Source organism: Zerene cesonia, chromosome 27 (assembly GCF_012273895.1).
Source record: "Zerene cesonia ecotype Mississippi chromosome 27, Zerene_cesonia_1.1, whole genome shotgun sequence".
Taxonomy (NCBI): Eukaryota; Metazoa; Arthropoda; class Insecta; order Lepidoptera; family Pieridae; genus Zerene; species Zerene cesonia.
In genome coordinates, this window is record NC_052128.1 from 5,821,137 (window position 1) to 5,843,263 (window position 22,127).

The 22,127-nt window shown below is 33.9% G+C and overlaps 3 protein-coding genes across 3 annotated transcripts in view; 1 reads left to right on the forward strand and 2 right to left on the reverse strand.

The window, feature by feature from the left end:
* Positions 1-101: 101 nt before the first annotated feature.
* LOC119837287 (zinc carboxypeptidase-like) lies at positions 102-5,434 on the reverse strand. The gene is made up of 6 exons (XM_038362804.1): positions 5,364-5,434; positions 4,245-4,457; positions 3,045-3,144; positions 2,441-2,563; positions 1,369-1,551; positions 102-695 (listed from the first exon to the last, which is right to left on the reverse strand). Exons 1-6 carry the CDS (start codon positions 5,432-5,434, stop codon positions 102-104), a joined length of 1,284 nt encoding a protein of 427 aa, XP_038218732.1.
* A 1,671-nt stretch (positions 5,435-7,105) lies between these two features.
* On the forward strand, positions 7,106-13,143 carry LOC119837288 (carboxypeptidase B-like). Its single transcript, XM_038362805.1, has 5 exons — positions 7,106-7,164; positions 8,949-9,158; positions 9,876-9,972; positions 10,981-11,292; positions 12,562-13,143. Exons 1-5 carry the CDS (start codon positions 7,106-7,108, stop codon positions 13,141-13,143), a joined length of 1,260 nt encoding a protein of 419 aa, XP_038218733.1.
* A 5,039-nt stretch (positions 13,144-18,182) lies between these two features.
* The window catches only part of LOC119837289 (carboxypeptidase B-like), an 11,826-nt gene continuing 7,881 nt past the window's right edge, over positions 18,183-22,127 (reverse strand). The window contains exon 7 of the mRNA XM_038362806.1: positions 18,183-18,357. Coding sequence (XP_038218734.1) covers positions 18,183-18,357 — 175 coding nt within the window. The remainder of the gene's footprint in view (positions 18,358-22,127) is intronic.

A 22,127-nucleotide genomic window follows, 5' to 3' on the forward strand; every position in this document is an offset into this window, starting at 1 on the left:
TTCAATTTAAATAAAATTTAATCATCGAATTACCAACAGTAATAGGGAAAATAATAATATTATGTTCAAATACAAATGAAATCTTTATTCAATAAAATACATTAGTTCTTCATTCTAGTTCTTTCTAAAACATATGCCGCACCAGCCTTTATACCCTCCCAAGTTTCGAACCCAGCGTGTCTTATAAATTCTGGTTCAACCAGAAAACCATTGACATCCTGTCTGTTTCTGTATGCTGGCAGCTCATACGTGTAGGACAGAATGTTTCCAAAACTCTGCACCCAATCGCTGGCGCCTCCTGAGGCTGTGTATCTTATAATATCCACTATATTTCCCACTCTATAATTAGGATGCTGGCTCCACTTAACAGCATCTATGCTCTGCGCCATTCGCACTCCGACCATGTTTAAGATAAGAGCGTTAGGAGGCAATTGTCTATTTCCGTAAGCGTAGAGGATCATGCTGCCAAAACTGTGGATGTCTATGAAAAGTTCGAGCCTGTTCCTGACTTGATTCAGGACGTTTCTGATAGCTTGCGTTTCGGGTTCGGAAAATGGGCCGGTGCCGTGGAACGTGTCGGAACAGGCGAAGGCGCTGGACGCGGTTCCCCAGTTGCTGTCGAAGTTTCTATTCAAATCTACACCGAGGCAGCTGGATAGCGAGTTCACTCTGCGATTCTTGCGCCATAGACGTGACTGGAATGTTTGGAAAAATGTTTGAACAGACAACTATATAACTCACTGTTACTTTGGGATAGAAGCAAAATTATTATGGTAAGTTTAATTTTCTCGTAATTTAAGTGTCAGTAATATAAATTTTGTTTATTGCAAAGTTAACGTTTTTCAAATTAGAAACAATATATATATATATAACCTTTTTATATATATTAAAAAATGGATGTTCGTTGTCACATTCAATTATTCTACTCCTAAGACTTTTAGTTGAGTTTAATCTGTATAAATAAATAAAAAAATCGCCAAATGCGTTGCCATAAAAATAGAGACTCGCTCGAACAATTAGTCTATACGAAACAAAGAGGGCGGACGCTAGTCCTACTAATCCTACTATTCCTACTAATATCCTACTTCCTATCCTATTATATCCTATTTTACTAATCCTACTTCCTATTAACATGATAAATGCGAACGTTTGTAAGGATATGTGGGTTTGTTACTCTTTCACGCAAAAAACTACTGAACCGATTGCAATGAAATTTGGTACGTACATAGCTGGACAACTGAAATAACATATAGGCAACTTTTAATCCCGATATTTCGACCGGATACAAACTTATGCGGGTGAAACAACGGGGCGCAGCTAGTAATTAATAGTTTAACAATAAAATAGCTAACATTTCTTAATACTTACGCCAGTGTGAGTGAATTCATAGCCATCTGGATTAGCTATGGGCATGATAATCCAGTCAATGTTTCTCACAAGGCTTGCATCTCTGCCGATGAGACTTTCAATAGCATAGAGGGAAGCTGGTAACGAAACCCACTCCCTCGCATGTAAAAGGGATTGAAGGACAATCACTGGTTTCGTTCTGGACTTTAAAAAAACATTCATTAGATATGGATATCATATAATATTTATAAATTATAAACTTTTTAACGGATTTTAAACGCGATTTATTCATTATATTATTGACCCGACGTTTCGAACACTTTACAGCGAGCGTGGTCACGGGGAGACTGGGGGACACGGAGAGTTTAAAATCCGTTAAAAAGTTTTTAATTTTTAAATGTATAATACTCGCGTAAAATCAAACACAAGAAAATACTATATAATATTGACCTTACATATGAAGTACTAGCTTCCTGCCGGCGGCTTCGTGTTGTTCTTACCTTTTAAACCTCCCCTGGACTACTCAGAATGCACCAAAACCATGATTATAAAAATCAGACCAGCCATTCTCGAGTTTTAGAGAGACCAACGAACAGCAATTGATTTTTATATGTAAGACTAGCTGTCCCGGCGAACTTCGCAACGCCATAGAATATTGTTTCGATATATTTTCCTTATCGTTCTCACCTTTTAAACCTTCCCTAGACCTCCAGGGACATATCAAGAACAAAATAAGACAAATCCGTTCAGCCGTTCTCGAGTTTTAGCGAAACTAACGAACAGCAATTGATTTTTATATATAAGATTTTAATATTATAAACAAACTAGCTGACCCGGCAAACACTGTTCTGTCTTGCTCTTATCATTTAGGGATATGAAACATATATGCCGATTCTCAGACATACCCAATATGTACACAAAAGTTCATATGAATCGGTCCAGCCGTTTCGGAGGAGTTCAGTAACTAAAAATGTGACACGGGCATTTTATATATAAGATATATGATTCAATTATAATTTGTTTCTGAAATTAACATGTAAAAATTACTAATTAAGATATGCTGCAAATGAATAAATATTTCTCGTGAACTTACTTGGAAATTATCGCTTGATATTCTTAAATAATTGATATCACGCCCTTGAATGCTTCTTCCAGCTGAATGCATAGTCACAATTCGTGGGTTTCGGTAAGCAATATCTCGCATGTAATTGTTGATCTACAATAATTTAAAAAACATCATCAATTTTCAAATCTTAGGTTGGAACATTCCAATAAAACGCGGTTATATAAAAATGTCACATGGATAATTAGAACAGATTTTTTAAATGGTTGTCTAATACGATATTTGACGAATAGATTCTAAACTAGGATTGAAAAATCGATCCAAAATATAATATGATTAATGAACACACGCGGGGCACAGATTGTGTAATATTTTTTGTAAAATACCCACAAATTATTGGCATATATCATAAATAAATTGATTCGTCATAATCAAACAAAATTGTGAAATTTTAAACTTTATAAGTTATAAATATACATATTTAGACTTATATTTTAAGACTTTCTTTGCAACTCAAAGGGTGAGTAAAAAAACTATCGATTCGTAATATAGTTACAAAAAATTAAAATTAGTTTAATAATATAGTATTTTATCCAAATTGCTACTTCCGTTTAGGATATAATAAGAAACTTACAACATCGTATCGGTGAATCACATCAAACGGAAACGCGGCGCTAGATCTGTTTCTTCTGGATGCTACTGCTGACATAAGCTCGTCCTCTAAATCCAATTGTCTATAAAAATACATTAAAAGTATGCTTCATATAATATGGTATAGAGGATAGATTTTTGTATCTAGAGATAAGGAAAACTTCTCTAGGAACCTAGGGACCAATTCCTAGGAATCTAGAGAGTGACGTAGGCAACATTGTAACGCGGTGACGAAACTCATGGAATGGGAAGATCCGTTTAGATGAGCATTTGAATCACGAAAACTTTGATAAATTCAAAAGATGCCGATATGTTAAAATGTGACATGTATAAGGACTGTAAATGCTTTGAGCACGCACGCAAAGCCGCGGGTAATAGCTACTAATGAATAAATTAGCTCAAGCTCGTTTCCTTTTCCCAGTCCATTCCTTCTTTACACTCGTCAATATCCCTTACCCCTTTAAAGCGAGTAGTACACTACCTCTGCGAATGTTCATGGTCGATGGTGATCTCTTACCATCATGCGAACCACCAGCAGTTGCCCGCTATGACAAAAATAGCTGATACATTTCAACCACCTCGCGCCAAAGCCTAACAAACATTCGTATTCTATCGCTGTTTATTTTATAATCCTATTTACTTAATGGAGATTCATGATACTCAGCGTTGGAAGATGAATTTGTAATTTGTCGTGTAAATATACAAAATTGATGTTGGTTGAAGGATATTTGATATGGAAAATTTAATTCACTTCGTTATTGAAGTTTTAACGGGTTTTTATGGATTTAGCGAGGATTGTAATAGTAAATTAATCGCTGATCGTGTTTCGATTATATGTTTTGTACATCGCGTTTATAAGAAATATATTTAACATTTTTTTATATCAAAATTTGAATTGTGTAACAAAATGCATTATTTTATAATCTATTATTATAGTTTTATGTTATGTGTGCTAATACTTTAAATGCAAAAATGTTTTGTTTGTCGTTCTTTCACGTCACAACTAATCTATTTAGATGCTATTTTAATAGCCTCTTAAGGCTTGGAAACAATCTTGAGATTGATATAGGATATTTGTAGCGTGAATTTAAGCAAATTTCGAGTCTAAAGATACTTCCAAAAGTTATAATTATTAATATCTCCATTCACCGATTAACGAAATAGTTAAAAATTCATAACTCACTCTTTAATGTTCGCCGATTTCACTTCATATTCAATTTTGGCAGCGAATAATTCCGTTTGGAATATAGACTTTATATCTCTAGGTACCAAGATGAGACCTGTCTCGTGTCCTGGAATTGCATTCCGCCACACGTCTAGATTTAGCCGTTCCACCAGGGCATCTAAATATTGCGTCTGCTCTTCACTGAAGGCCTTCACTTCGTACAGACCATGTCTGAAATCAAGCGCATTAAATATTTCATAAGTCTATTTTCAAATGCATTCGACAATAAATTCCTCAATATCATATTATACGACCATTTCAAAGACATGTTCCTACTGCCTAGCTTTGTACATTTTACAGGTAGTTTTATAGGTGTCTTTATATTTATTGGACGGATAGTTTTTAACCCAGGATTCAAGACCCGCCCCTTAACTTGAGTGATTTAAGAGTGTTGAAATTTGTATTTCGAAGAATAAATTTGATTTTTATTAAGTGGCGTCCTGTATCTTTCGCTGTATAGTGGCGATTGATTAAACTGCGAGATGCAGTCTCAGTTTTTTTTTTAATTAATTTTTATTAATAATATCAAACAGTACATCCTACTATCCTACTTCCTACTAATATTATAAATGCGAAAGTTTGTAGGGATGTGTGTGTGTTTGTTGCTCTTTCACGCAAAAACTACTGAACCGATTGCAATGAAATTTGGTACGTAGATAGCTGGACTTCTGGAATAACATAGAGGCAACTTTTTATCCCGATACTCTTACGGGATATGAACTCACGCGGGTGGAACCGCGGGGCGCAGCTAGTATGCAATATACTTCAATGTATGTGTGTGTGTGTGTATGTGTATGTGTGCTTTTATTAATGAAGCTAATAAAAGCGTATTAAAATATAGATTACTAGCTTACCCGCGGGCTCACACGCGTTCAATTCAAAGTGGTTAAATAGTTAAGTAATGTTATTATACAAATATACCTTCCTCTTGAAACACTCTATATATCAAAATAATTGCCACCAAAATCCGTTGTATAATTTTAAAGATCTACGCATATACAGACGCGGGAAGCGACTTTGCCTTATTACATGTTATATGTCTATATATGTAGTGATTTTATGTATATTGATACTCACCCAATATAATCCTCATTCTTCGCAAGAACACCAGATAGCGATAAAACTAGCCAGATAAATAATTTATACATTTTGACCGACCAGCTTCGACCAAAACGTTACACTCAATAATGTGTTTTAATATAAATAAATCTGTATTATATTCCTATCATTAGATCAACCTTTGGCTCGTTCCGTTAATCCTGATTAAACACTTTTTAATCTCTTTGTCGCAATAGATAACTAACTCATTTTTCACATTATTGTGTTGAGCAATTTAAATATGTAAGACCTTCGTAAATTTTTATAGAATAGAAAAAAGTCAATCAAACTCAAACGTATTTTGTATGTGGTAGTCGAGCACGCTGCGGCACGAATTGGGCCAGCCTGCACCGGGCACAGCTAGTACTATATAAATACAATAATATTATCTACACTAATATTATAAAGAGAAAACAGTACTTTTGTATGATTGTAACATTTCATGTTAAAAGTGCTGTGCCTTAAAAGTGGTAGTCGAGCACGCTTCGGAACGAATTGGGCCAGCTCGCACCGGGGAAGTACCACACCCCCACAGAAAATCGGGGTGAAATAATAGCATGCTATTGTGTTTCGTACGGTGAGTGGGGGAGCTGAAGGTCCATATCCCTTTCTTTACCCTTCCCCGTAGTTTCCTTTATTTCTCTCATCAATCCTTTTTTAATCCCTGCCCAATTTAAAGTCAGCAATACATTTGTAGAGGCGTATGGTCTGCAAACGACATTACGCCTCTCCAAATGTTCATGAGCGGTGGTAGAAAGACGGAGTTTTCTTATATAAGTTTATATTATTTAAAAATTATCTTTAATGAACCAAAGGTGTAAAAATCCTTAAAATTGTTAACATACATTACGCTTACATTGCAAGCCATGGCAAAACTATTTATGGTATTCAAACGTACTACAAATAACACCATTCAACAATTTTATCAATGTCAATACTAATAAATAATATTGGAGTATCCATTTGTAAAATTACAATAATTACCTCTTACTAAATGCCATAGATGGATCACACTTCACGCTAATATTACCACATTTGTGAAAGTTTTATTGTTTGGATGTTTGTCTATCAATAACACTGACACTATACAAGGCATTTTTTGAAATTTGGTATACAGAGGTTATGAGCTGACTTGGGTGATAGAATACTTTTTATCCCGATTAAATGTTCCCTTGGGATAAAGCAAGAATCCAGGGCATATAATTAATCTCATTCTACATTCAAATTTACGTATATGTCATTGTAAGATTATAAAAACCGTTATATCATAATCTAACTAGTAATATTGTATCGCCACAAACAAATCCTCACCAGAGAAAATAATTTTTTTCCAAGACCTGTTATTCAGAACTTAACCAAAAGACTAGAAGACACTATCAGCCAATACTGCCAACATCCGAAAAAATACTCTACATACCAACTGCGGAGAAATTGGTGGAGGTAGTTCGCAAACAGCAATTTTTATATGACCTTCAAGACAAGTAACATCTCAGTCTCCCCGTGACCACGCTCGCTGTAAAGTGTTCGAAACGTCGGGTTAATAATATAATGAATGAATCATTTTTAAAATCAGTTAAAAAGTCTTTAATTTCTAAATGTATAATTAAAAAGTCTTTAATTTCTAAATGTAAATTTAACGTATAATTTCATTAAATTATAATAATAATAATATATAACAGAGCGTATGTATTAAGTCGAAATGTGCTTTTCGCAAATGTCAGATGCATATTGCGAGCTGTCGGAGGTTTTCGTTTTTAACCGACCTTCAAAATGTGAAAAGGTATGTTCTATGTGCATCTGTAGGTATTTTTTTATGTATACTAATATTATAAAGCTGAAGAGTTTGTTTGCACTAATCTCAGGAACTACTGATTCAATTTGGAAAATTCTTTCAGTGTTAGATAGCCCATTTATTGAAGGCTATAGGTTATATATGTACGAGCGAAGCCGGGGCGGACCGCTAGTGAAACATATTAGTGTTTACTTATTTAATCGTAATTATTTTCATGACGATAATACATCAAGCTTTATTCCATGATTATCAGGGATACATATTTAATCTTTAATTTGTTTAATCATTATCATAATTATGACCAAACTTATATTTACGCAGTATCTTAGAAAATATTGTATGATGAAGGCGTTAATATATTTTTCTTTGTTTGTATCAGCGTTTGCTAAATATGAAGAATTTAATGGGTTTGTACATCTGTTATCTATATTTTTTAAAACACAACTGCGGTTGTTGTTTATAACCGACTTCACAAAAGTAACAATTCAGCTCGACTATTTGTTTTTTTGTTTGTTATCGTTTTACTGGGTAAACCGATTTGGGTGATTATTATTTATTTCAAAAGCTTGTTGCTCGTTATTTATTCTAGTTCTAACATTGTGAAAGTTTTTTTTTTTTAATAATTATGTTTTTTTCATTCGTCATATAAATTGTTTTCACTGATTTAGGTTATATGAGGTTTTAGGTTATAATCCACCACGTTGGCCAAGTGCGAGCTGTCATGTTGGTTTTATCACAATCCTTAGTCGATTAGATTAAATAAAAGCGCTATTCGATTTAATATCTATATTATTTCGGTACATTTATATAAAGATACAAAAAAATAATCTTAAATAGTATTCTGTTGGAATTAGTCTATTGTTAGTCAATGTGAACACAATTAATGAACATAATAGTATGTATCTGTATGTGGATTCCAAATAAAGTTTTTTCGCCATATCGGGCAACTGATATAATGGTTCGCCTGATGGTAAGAGATCACCACCGCCCATGAACATTCGCAGAGATAGTGCCTCGTGAATGCTCTACTCGCTTTAAAGGGGAAAGGGATAAGGAAAGGATTGAAAAAGAAATAGACTGGGAAGGGTGAGGAAAAGGAAACGGGCCTCCTATAAATATATCGTTAATCGTTAAATGTTCTTCTAATTTGCATTTGTAATAAATACCATGAATGATTTTATAAATGTAATATCTATCTTCTATATATATAAAATTCTCGTGTCACAGTTTTCGTTGCCATACTCCTCCGAAACGGCTTGACCGATTCCTCTGAAATTTGGTAAGCATATTGGGTAGGTCTGAGAATCGGCCAACATCTATTTTTTATCCCGATATTCCTACGGGATGCGGACTTACGCGGGTGAAACCGCGGGGCGCAGCTAGTATACATATAACATCTAATATATACATATAATCTTAATATCTTAGATCTAGTGACAAAAGCAACTATTGATTTTTCTTAGCCAATTCCTGAGGAACTAACCTAAATTATTACCTACCAACCTTGATCTGTATGATGAATTATTATAAACTAGCTTTCCGACCGCGGCTACGCCCGCATAATCACAAAAGAACAGACAGTCTCCGGGGATAAAAACTATCCAATTTCTTTTTAATGGCCTTAAACTATCTAGTACCAAACTTTATCCAAACCCGTTCAGCGGTTTACGCGTGAAGAAAATACAGATAGACATAATAAGATATATAAAACCACATAATCAAAAAAATACATATATTTCATGTTAATAACATACACTGATACTCTTTTTCAGATGGAAGTCGTACTTCGTACGTCCGTCCACATTCCACAAATTACAAGCGCTAGGCAACCTAATCCAAGAATTGGATCTAGACTATTTCAGTCATGCATCTGTGCACCATGAAGGCATCGTTATAGTAGATCCCACGAAACAAGAGACCTTTTTGGAGAATCTCGAAGATTTGAACATTGACTATCGGATACACGCGAATGATGTTAAAAGGTATGATTTCACAATCAATTTCACAATCAAGCACTTGTGACCATTTAACATCAGGTGGCCCACCTGCTCCATTGCTTGCCCTGCCATAAAAAAAATGGTTGCCTGTAAAGTCGGTTTTACGGGCGAAGATTTTACGTGACAACGTCTTTTTCTCGGTAGAATATTTATTGATATGAATATTATTAAATTGAATGAAAATAAGAATTGCACAAATTTTAACTATAGAAAATATATTTTGTTTACTAAAAAGACAGAGACAGAGACACAAGCACGCGCCGATTCAATGCGCCTAATTCTCTAGTGCTGCGCGCGCGGCGGACCGATCATAGTTCGGTGACTCATCGTAACGTTACCGGGCGTTACACTTTTTCATGAGTGACTCCTAGCCGCAACCTAATTTAAGACGTTGTCACGTCAAAAAAATTTGAAATATTTATATAGTTAATTTTGGTAAAAATGCAAAAAAAAACTGAAGACAGTTTGTCAATCATTATAAATAGCAATTCCTAATAAATGAGATTTATAAATCTTATATCAAATTCTCGTATCACAATGGTACTAACATTATTCCTCCGGAACGGGTGGACCTAATCAAATGATTTTTGTTTTACTGTTTTTATTTTGGGAATATAAAACTCCCAATTCACTGAAATATGTACGTTATTTTCTTCAATATCAATACTAGTTGCAATAAATGAAATTATCTTTAAATTTCAGTCAACTTTTAGAAGATGAACATAAAATGATGAAAACGAATGCAACCTCGCGGATTGATAGTCTTATACCGTATCACAGATACCTCGCCACAGCTGAAGTAAGTAGTTTTTCAGTAAAACTGTTACTAGAATTGAGATGGATGGAAATTTGTCACTTTTTCATGCTAAAACAGCTGATCTGATCTCTACGAAATTTAGCACAGAGATAGATTAGATTAGCACATCTATACAAATATAATAAAGAGGAAAAGATTTTTTTGTTTGTTTGTACCCTAAAGGCTCCGAAACTACTGGTCCAATTTTTAAATTTCTTTCACCAAAAGAAAGCGAAATTATTCCCGACTGCTATAGGATACTTTTTACTCTGGTAAAATGCTTAAACTTATTTACCACGGGCGAAGCCGAGGCGAACAGCTAGTGCTAGCTAGCTAGCATTATATTCTCATTTTTACCCATTTCATATTAAAAAGTTATTAAAATTTAATTAAAATGACACTTTACGGTTTATCTTCGAAACCCAAACTTCTACAAAATCTACGGAAATTGCACTAAAAGACTATGTTCCCATATACATGTAGGAGAATTCTGAATTAATGGATGTATTTTATCGGAGTCGAAATGACTTCTGATTATCACTTATTAGAGCTGCACGTAAGACATGCTCTCTTACCTATTAAAAAAATTCAAAAACAATCAATGACATGGCTTTATTACTTTAATAACTAACAAAAAAAAACGTATAATATTAGCGGTTCACTCCGGATTTGCCCGAGGTACATAATATGTAGCCTAAAGCCTTCCTTAATAAATGGGCTATCTAACACTGAAAGAATTTTTCAAACCGGACCAGCAGTTCCTGAGATCAGTGCGTTCAAACAAACTCTTCAGCTTTACAATATTAGTATAGACAAATTACTATTCGAAACATGGACTACTGAAAATCAGCGCTGCGCATTACGCGTAGCACATGCTGAGTAGTTACCCTTTTTACCACCACGCTGATTTATGTGGTGTTAAATAAACAGTATTTCTTTTCATTTTCGTTCTTTTCTTTCTCATTTCATTGTTCATGAATCGATAAACCAAAAACAATGATGTGTTTTCAGATCGAATGGTACATGGATGAAATAGCCCGCACCTATCCACACATAGCCAAACTGGAAATACCCTCAAATTCGTTTCGCGGTCGCCAAATCAGGATGCTCAAGATATCTACCACAAATTTCGAGGATAGAAGGAAACCCATCATATTCATAGATGGCGGTTTCCATGGTAGAGAGTGGTTATCCATACCACCTGTGACGTATGCCATTCATAAATTAGTGGAGGATATTACAGAACCTGACCTTTTGGACAAATTCGATTGGATTCTGATGCCCATGGTCAATCCAGATGGCTATCATCACTCGTATACCATGGTAAGAATATCCTACTAATCCTACTGATATCATAAATGCGAAAGTTTCTAAGGATGTGTGTGTGTTTGTTGCTCTTTCACGCAAAAACTACTGAACCGATTGCAATGGAATTTGGTACGTAGACAGCTGGACAACTGGAATAACATATAGGCAACTTCTTATTCCGATATTTTTATGAGATACGGACGTACGCGGGTGAAACCGCGGGGCGCAGCTAGTTTGGAATAAAATGACGAAGGCGTCAACTGAATCGACTGTAAGCTTCAGATAGCTAGACAACTGGAACAATACTATATAGGCAACTTTTTATCTCAATATTCCTATGGAATTACTATATAAATACAATAACATATTCTACACTAATATTATAAAGAGGGAACAGTACTTTTGTATGACTGTAACGTTTTCACGTCAAAACTGCTTGACCGATTACAAAAATTTTTTCATCATTACAAAGTTGCCGCTTCAATTCGCTCAATTCAATGAGTAACATCTAATATATAAAATTCTCTTGTAGTAGGCTATATATGTACTACGGGCGAAGCAGAGGCGATTATACATTGCTACCGTCATTATTCGAAATATATATAAAACATTGCAAACACACCATCTTCATTAAAATACTTTAAATGTACTACAGGGGTAATAAAAAACTAAAGTATAATAAAAGTAAACATAAACTAAATAATAAAAATAAAGTATAATTAAACTTTTGAAGGGTTGTACATAAAATATAAAAAGAACTTCTTATTAATTGCTTACCTGTAAAAAATCTAAACGTTTCGAAGCTTAACACTATTAAAACAAAATGGTATTTAAACACGTACAATGCAATTACTTAGGTCTATTTCTGTCATATGATACAGTTTCAATTCGTCATTTTTTACCGTTTTTACGCAGTTTCATTAATAAAGATATTGTCATCATCAGCCCATATATGTTCCCACTGCTTGGACACAAGCTTCCTATGAGGGTTAGGGCCATAATCCATCACGCTGGCCAAGTGCGGTTTGGCAGATTTCACATGTCCTCGAACTTTTGATTCTTGGACCGGACTTGCCGGTTTCCTCACGATGTTTTCCTTCACCGTTTTAAGCGGTGGTCGTGTTATCCACATGTTCAGATAAATTGAAAAATCAGTTTATTTCCTGCACACTCGCCCGGTCTCAATCCCGACTTATCGATTTTGATGTCCGAGGTTCTCACCACTGAGCCAATACCGCAAGAAATTGTACCTTTCATTATTATAACATTCAATTTACATTACAGAACGCAGCCTGGCACAAGAACCGTTCAAACGACAACACACCACTCAGCCCGGTCTGCATCGGCGTTGACATCGACAGAAACTTTGATTTCTTCTGGAACACCGTCGGCACCAGCAATGAGCCCTGCTCCTTCGTGTACCCTGGCAACAGAACCTTCTCTGAAGTAGAAGCGCGAATGCTTCGGAATGTATTCCACCAGCACCTCAACAGACTCAAGATGTACATCTCCATCCATACCTTTGGTTCCATGATCCTGTACCCCTGGGGTCACGACGGTTCCTTATCGAACCAAGCGCTTGGTCTGCATGCGGTTGGAGTGGCCATGGCAGATGCAATGAACAAATATGCAACTGGTATGTTCCCCTTGGGGTATTCCGTTGGTAACGAAGCTCTTACCCGAGGCTTCAGAGCGTCAGGGATGGCGACAGATTACGCGCACAAGATCGGCGTTCCTCTAACCTTTAAAATCGAACTGCACGGTTTCTACGGAGGGTTTTTCATGGACCCTGCATATATTGACCCAGTTGTGCGAGAGACGTGGGAGGGCATAGTTGCTGGTGCTAGACGTGCTGCTACAATTTAGGATGTTTTAAAAAATAAAAATGCTCGATTAAATCAACATTTTTGACTCAATAATGTGTACACTTCTTCATTTTCTCAAAAGAATTATCCTATCTAGTGTAGTCATAACAAGATAATAGATCAAAACTACAAAAGATGATAGATCTTAGAAGTTATTATATAATTGTCATTTCTATAGGAAGCGCATTTTGTCTTGGAGAATATATTCTAGTAATTATACAAATTAAAATATTCTGTGGACTGAACGCTTCGTTCGGTTGATGTGCTTCAGACTTTTGAAGGCATAGAGCTTAACACTTGTCTAACATTATTTACTCAATACAAAATCATGTATTCTTATTCCTTTTTATCACAGGAATATCACAACCCCACTATTCAGTGAATAAAATATCCATAAAGAATAGCTCACGTCTAAGCCCCTCTTAGTATTTAAGTGGCGGAGTGAAAAGAATTCTCAATGAATTCAGATTGCCGATGCATTTCCTAAAACAATTGGCTAATGTTTTTCCAAAGTACCAATCCCGTAATTGAATTCAGCATTTCCCGAACAAATACCGGGAAATGGAAGGAATGAACGTTTATTTCGGTTTTCAGTGTTAGTCCGAACGATCTGTGATCTTATTGGATTAAAATGAACGATAAAAATCGAATAACCGATGCAAATGTTGATTATTTTAAAATCCTCTTCTTAATTTTAGTATCTGTTTTCTTAAATTGTGTGTATATCTCTGCATTTATCGCTTTTACATTAGTTGATTAGAAACTAAATTACAAGTGTTAATTGAAATTTTAAAATACATCCATAAAATGTTACGAAAACTTCATTTTTAGTATTGTTTATGAAAATATTGATTGAGATCCTGATATGAAGAGAGGATAAGAGAAGAGGATAGGAGGAGAGATTTCAGTGAGAACTCAATAAGTATTTCCACCAAACATAACAACGAAATATCTCAACAGACGTGGCATTCTGAAACCGCAACCAAAATGGATGGATGGAACAAAACGTACGTTTAAATTGACTTTAAAATGTAAAATGTTAGCCGGTCAAGCCCATTCGAACGGGCGGACGTTGAATGTACAAAAACATATTCATTTTTATTATGACGTAGTTGTATATTTTACACTTTTTAATCAATAGAGTATTTTGAGTTAATTTCTAAGAAACAATCAAATATCTCTTTAAAATAAATATTATCATTACTAATAAGTTATAATACAAAGTCGAAATGATTGTTTGTTTTTTGACGGTAATCTCAGGAACAGATGACCGATTTCTGAAATTCTTTCACTATTAGCTACGCACATGATCTGAGTTCTATATTCTATGTGACACTAGATAAGTATAAATTGATACTAATATAATAATGCATAATAAAATAGGAAGCAGAAGTTTTTTAACAATCTCATCGTAACCCAGTCGAAGAGAGTAAAATTATTTATCTTGCCCCAACTAATCTTAACAGTCGTCAGCTACTTATAACGTATTTAGTGAAATACCGCAATGCATACAAAGCAGTTTCATTCGACAGAGCATATTTCGTAGAACCGACATTACGTTTATTGTTTTTCTCAACAGGTAGCCAATATTAAGTGGAATTTGTGAAATTCGCTTCTGTTTTAAGCTAGGACTCACTGTTCGAGCATTTTTCTTTTGTTTTTTTACTAGCACACCTTTGTCTAGGAATTAGAGATGTTTATATTTTGAGAATTCTACATCGAAATATTATTTATATCCCGAATTTGTTTTCCGTTGTGAACAGTATGTGTCCCTGTGGTGGGAATAAATATCGTATGATATTCCACGCTCATAGCGTAGCATAATAAAATAATCGATAATTTAGCCTATAGACTATCAGTCCAAGTCGTTGCCAAAGGAATGTGAAGGATTTGGGTTTAGATAGACATTTATTTATAAGTGTTTTTTTAAATCCTGTTGATAAATATCGAAACAGGATTCTCACATTTCACTATATTTATCACTATCTTTTTCCCCCTCCCATATAATCTTATAGGACATCGGCGATTAAAACTATCTACATAAAATACTTTCTCGGGCCTTAAACTGTTTGTTTATAATTTTTGTTTATAATCGGTGCCATGGTTTAGGCGTAAAAACACAGCTAGACAAAGTTACTTTTGCATTTGCAATATTAGTTAGGATACCTATCCTAGGATATATATATCCTTACTAATATCGCACTATTTTCACTACTGACAGTATAATATACTAATAATTTTCTTGCGTTGCTCCTTTGTTGTTGTTGTTATGACTTTTTTACTACAATTTTCCTTTCATTTGATCTAATCGTTTCTGGCATATAATACAATAGATAAAAAATGATAATGACATTGTAACCGCAGCCTTACGCAGTCCAAGGTGCAGAACAAAATAAAGCCTTCGAGTGGACGGACTACGTGACAGCGTACTTATGTATTATATACTTATATGCGTCGAAATAACATGTTTCTAAAGCCTTAAGAGAGGAGTATTTCTCTTATTTTGTCGTGTTCGACAATATTTGTAGAAAATGAGAAAATTTTAATAGTAATACTGTTTGCTTTAAAAAGCATTATTCAGGAAGGTAAGGAAAGGATTGGTGACTGGAAATGCACCATTTGTCATTTGTTATCAAAACCCTGAAATGTCCGTATGTCATTATTTATAATTTCAAATATCATGGTTACACATTGCTTAAATATATAAACCACAGTTAATGGACCTAACCGAGATAGTATAACAATAAGGTATTTTATGAGACCCTTTTATAGAGGTGAAGATTGATAGTCCAATATTGCAATTTGATTCTTGCCCTTTTAAGAAAATCTTATTTTATAAAAAGGCACCAGCTTGATAGATAGGGGAATAAATTTCTTTACAGCGTTTTAGTAAAAGGTGTTGATTTTAGTGAAAATGTAAAGGAAACTGCATATATTATAGTTTTTCTACTAGATTACTCTCTTACTAAGATGGATTTAAGATCAAAGTTTAAATCTATACAAGGAACTTATTAAAATGTTATTTTACTATATCAAATCTATAAAATTATCGTGTCACAATATTCTTTCCCATTCTCCTCCAAAACAGCTGGACCGATTCTTATGAAATGTTGTGTGCATATTGGGTAGGTCTGAGATTCGGCCAACATCTATTTTCCATACCCCTAAATGATAAGAGTGGGGCAGAACAATTTTTAAGTGAGTTATAAGTGATTCTATAAAATTTATTGACATAAGTAGATAGTAATGCACTGTATACTTAAATGATCGCAGTAGTAACATTCATTATTGTACTTGAACAAAAATCTATCGCGTATATAACATTTATCTTCGAAGCATCCTGTATCTTAACCATCTATCAACAACCCAAATGTCCAAACACAACCGCAAAAATGAAAATCCAACAGTACAAAATCGTTTCATGCAGCCACTAAAATAATCCTGCTCACATCTCGACTTGTTTTAAACTACTGGCCGACCTTAATTTAACTTTGAAAGTTTGTGGTTTCAACCCTTGATCGCTATGAGCGTTTTAACTTTGACCATCAACTTTTAGACACGTATAATTTAAAAACTTCCAGCTATTTTCATTTGGGCTTATTTCGCTTTTGCTGCATGAATATTACTGTTGGAGAAATTGGGCGCGAATTTGCTAGTGTATAGCTTCGTTGAGCAGTATTTTATGCGTCAGGTAGATGTTTTAATGATTTGACTATGGCCATGTGATGGCAGTTTTTGCAATTCATTTAATTATAAACGATACAAAAGATGTATCTATAAAACTATTATATTTTCATATTAATAATGTGCCTATTATGTGACTATTTGTGCATTTTGTACACTAGTAATCCACTGAGTAGTTATTTATTCTGTTATATAGGTATGTTATTCTTGGATGGTATAAATTATATAGAGCAGTTGGAAGGGTGTAACTGAAATTCAGTGCTATGCGTGATGCCTCAGGTGTCCTAAGTGGCGTCCTTTTTTAGCACAAACACCTAGACAATATTTATATGCCTAATTGAAAACTTTATTTATAATTTTTATTTTTGTGTTAAGAAAAATTATTTTCTTTCTTTTTTTAAAGAAAGAAAGAAAACAAAAGAAAACATTTATTTTGACACAGACATACACACACACACACAACAGTTCAAACAGAAAAAACAGAAGCCTACAAAAAAAAATAAGAGAGAAAAAAGAATTTTTCAATTATAAATATTTTAAAACAACTATTCATCGCGTGCTATCCGCGGAAAAAACCACCGACGGTTCTTCGCCAAATTCAATCATTAATCGATAATATTTAAAAAAAATCTTCTTTTCTATCAGATTCAACTATTTTTATTATCTAATTCAGCTACATCTATATAAGTCTGTGATATAGTAGGGAAAGCATGATAGACAGACAGACATTGGTTTTATTATAGTGTGTACATTGAATAAACACAAAAATATGACACATATTGGCATGGCATAAATTCCAGCGTTTCATCAAAACATTAGCTTATTTTAATACAAAAATATTCCCAAAATCTGTTTACGTAGGATGCCTCTTCAACTTGGCACACTCTTTACCTTAGTCTATAGGATTTAAAAGCTCTTGTCCTTACCTTTCTATCGTGTTTATATTTTTTACCAAGAATAATATCATTTCAGCTTTACTCCACTTCTATAAAAATCTAAACTTTAGCGTTTGAACCTTCTGATAAGAACGTTCTTACTCAAAATATGAGGCTTGTTGTTACGTAATAACAAAGATTTTACAAATTAAATGCATATTAAGTCTACTTATGTTTTATTCTATAAAACTACTAACTGCAACTTCAACAGCCCGCCAGACCTCATCAATAACATCTCCAATTTCACTTTCAGCAAATACAACACCATTATCACCTCTGGGCGCAATATCAATATTGAACGCATACAATATTTCGTTTATACTAAAATAATCTGCACTAGTACCGGACGCCCTGTCTCCATATGCTAAAGAACCTACGTCTGCTTTATAATCAGCACCAATCGCGTTAACCATGTCATTCGCTAGGAAATAATGTTGGCGGAACATGCCGCTTGCTGCTTTCTCATATTGCCAAGGGTACGATACAAATCCTCCTGTGTTCTGTAGGGAAATGTACAGTTGTATTCCACGACCATGTTCTTCGAGCAAGGAACGTATGAATCTACTTTCTGGTTCCGAAAATGGTTCGATGCCAGCGTATAAGTGACTGCAAGGGCTACTGCTAGAGTCGGAAACTGCCCAGCCGATGTCGAAGTTTCGGTTGATATTCACCCCTGGACAAATGTGGCCAAGGTTGCTTCGTAAGCTTCGTGATTTTGTCCAGAAACGGAGCTGAAAATAAAAGATTAAGAATTATGTTTCAAAATTGAGATATAAGTTCTAACTGTAATTTAAAATAAATTATCGACCAAGGAAATACATAACAATAATCCTCAACTTTGCAGGCAATTAAAAGTTACAAATTTTTAAAGGATTTTAAACGTGATTTATTCATTAAACTATTTAACCCGACGTTTCGACTTAGCAGCGACCGTGGTCACGGACAGAATAAGACGTTACATGTCTTGAAGGTTTTGCAGGCAATTTTAAAGTAAATAAAATTTATTTAATGATACATATGTAAAATCTCACCCCTAACACAAAGGATACAGAACTTTATAAAAAAAACATTTATAAAATTCAAGCACTTAGTATAATTTTTCATAGCAGAAGTAAAACAATTAAATCAGAACACCGCAAGGTTTTAAACGTTCAAGATTAACTATGCTCTCAAAGGAGATTAAGCGCTCGGCACAAATAAAAACAAGCGCAATAATGCTTTGTTCCCGGAGCCTGTTTTGAAAAGGGAAACTTAAACAGCTCGCAGTTAACAAAGATCTGCTTATGAAATTTCAATCTAAACTCTGAACGCGTTCATATATTTCATGCATGCAGGTGATGTAATTGCTGCTGGAGATTTACATCGGAAATTGTTGATTCTATTAGCAATGTTGTAGCGCTTGACTTGGTCCACTTGGATAGGATGGTCACGGGCGAAAAACTAAGAATAGAAGATGACCTCTTCCTACATTTTCAATCGATTAAAGCCAAATATAAACAAAACGTACTTACATTCGTGTGTGTATATTCATATCCATCTGGATTCACCACAGGCACAATAATCCAGACAAAATTTTCTAAAAACTTCCTATCGTCAATCACTTTATTAACCATATTAAGAGCAGCTGGAACAGTTATCCACTGCCGTGGTATAATACCACCTTCTATAATAATAACTGGTTTGGATGTGTTTGAATAATTTGCGAGTCGCAAATACACGAGGGGTCTGCCTTCATCAGTCTCACCAGCAATTACTAACTTCGCATCTATTTCTGTTGAGTTTTGGTAAGCGCTCTCGATTGATCGCATGTGATCTAAAATCTGAAATAAAAATCAAATTCAAATTTGTTTGAATTAATGAATGACAATTCTTTATTGCGTAAAAAATCAAAAAATAAGCAGGCGTACAAAAAACTTAAATTAAATTCGCAAAGGGCGGTCTTATCCCTAGGTAGCGATCTCTACCAGGCAATTTATTAAATCAAACACTTAGAAGTCGTGTAGTTTGTTATTATATATATTACTATTATTGCACAAACAGTTTATTGCCATTTTATAACATAGTTTTCATATTCATACCATGTTCTTGAATTTTACCATTGGAATTGATTCATCTTGATTTTATTTTCAATTCGATTATAATTTTTGTCCAACCTTGATCTTGAAAGTCTCGAAAAATCGTCCTGTTTTCTATAAATCTTAACATTTACCAACTCATTTATAAACCCAAGATTTAGTAAAACTTTTTTTATGTCATATGGAACTAGTGGGCCTGCGACCTCCGTCCATGAACATTTTCAGGTGGGTAAGGTCATTTGCAAATGGATTGCCCACTTTAAAGGAAAGGCATTTAGCTTTACATGTATACTTAAAGTACATACACGATATATGTATATGACACAAGACATCTAAGATGCTGATTAAAGACAAGGCATAATAATTTACTAATGCCCTTATCAAAATTATTTACTATTGTCGCTTATCATAAGATCGGATTAGTTTTTACGTCCAATCAATTTTTTAATGAATATTTTCATTATTTAATCATATACACTTAATCTTGTAAAACAAAAACATGATGATATAGCGAAAATCATTTTTATTAAATAACTAATACTATAAATGCGAAAGTTTGTAAGGATGTGTGTGTGTGTTTGTTGCACTTTCATGCTAAAACTACTAAACCGATTGCAATGAAATTTGTTACGTATACAGCTGGACATCTGGAAAAACATATAGGCAACTTTTTATCCCGATATTCCTACGGGATACGGACTTACGCGGGTGAAACCGCGGGGCGCAGCTAGTTATTTATAAATGGTACTTGGAAATGTATTTTTTCTATTTTTTTACTTGTGAAATTTGTAGGTATTGTAAATTTAATTTTTTGAATAGCTTTCATCGCAGATATTATGAAAAAATAATAATCACAACAGATGGAACATACAACAGTATATGTGAAAGTTTGTTTGTTTGGATGTTTGTCAGTCAATCACGCTGAAACAACTGAAGGGATTTTTATGAAATTTGGTATACAAATAGGGTATGAGCTAACCTGGGTGGTACGATACTTTTTATACCGATTAAATGTTCCCTTGGGATAAAACAGAACTCTTGATCCGCGCGGAGCTAGGACATGCGTCTATTTCTATATAAAAAATAGTATACATCTTAAAATGTTATAATTTTATTTAAGACGATTAATTTACAACCAAATTCTTACCTTATCGTATCTGTAATAGCCTTCAAAATCGAACTCCGTATTATTTGAATTTCTCTGGCTTACCTCTGATTGAGAGAGATATCTAGAAAAGTTTACAACTCTTATAGTATCTTAATATTATTTGATATGACAATAATATTTTTTTACAAAAATCGCCTTCAAATTGTCACAACTAGATCAAATTTAAACGGAATCACGTAACAGGCACCAGCTTTGAAATCACATAAAAGTCAAATTGATAACCTTCCTTTTTTGAAGTCAGTTGATAATATAAAATTTATTCTATCTCCATCTTATCAACTTAGCTAATTGCCAAATAACTAGCTTAAAGAGACAATTCATCTTCCAAATGTCAAAACTCGTTCATTAGAACGTAACATTGCAACGAACGCATTGTAAAAAAATATTATAAATGATTATGAATAAATAAAAATAAATTTATTTTCTAAAATATTATGAAATATAGCTTTTAAGAGCCCTCAATAGTTCGAGTGGTTTAGAGATATATTTTTTCCTTACGTCTCGTAACGTTTTCTCTAGTTAGAACTAGTAGTAAATAAGCATTAAGATAGAACTACTTTTAACTAAGCAAAACGCGATGTAACGAAGAACGAGTTTTAACTGTACCATAGGTATATAATGAAAGAGGTTACTATATAGTCTATATTAAATTAAAAGACGGGTAAATGTTGCTATGTACAAGAAATTTATTCACAAATCACGTACAGGGACTGAAAGAGGGTCCATCTCACAATGATATAAATTGTTTGAATCATGCAAATCTATTTGACTGGCTCGGAGATAAACAACCTTTGAAGTATTTTCTTATTTCTTTAAGGGCACCCTTGCTCGTGTTTAATTGTTTGATATTTCGTTTAAAATGTTAATGTATATGGTTCAGAACATTAACTTTAATCTTTTAAATACAATTCGTTAAAAACTTACCCGTATGAACGTAGAGATAATTTTGTGGCGGACACATTTGCAAGACCGTGAAGAAAACAAGTAAATAATAGTCATTTTTTTGAAATAAATTTTTCTTTTTGTTTACCCAATCATTAGTATGAGATATATATACCTAGTCTTGCCATAAATATTGTAATAAAGAAAAAAGAAAATTGTTAACTGCAAATAACATTTATTA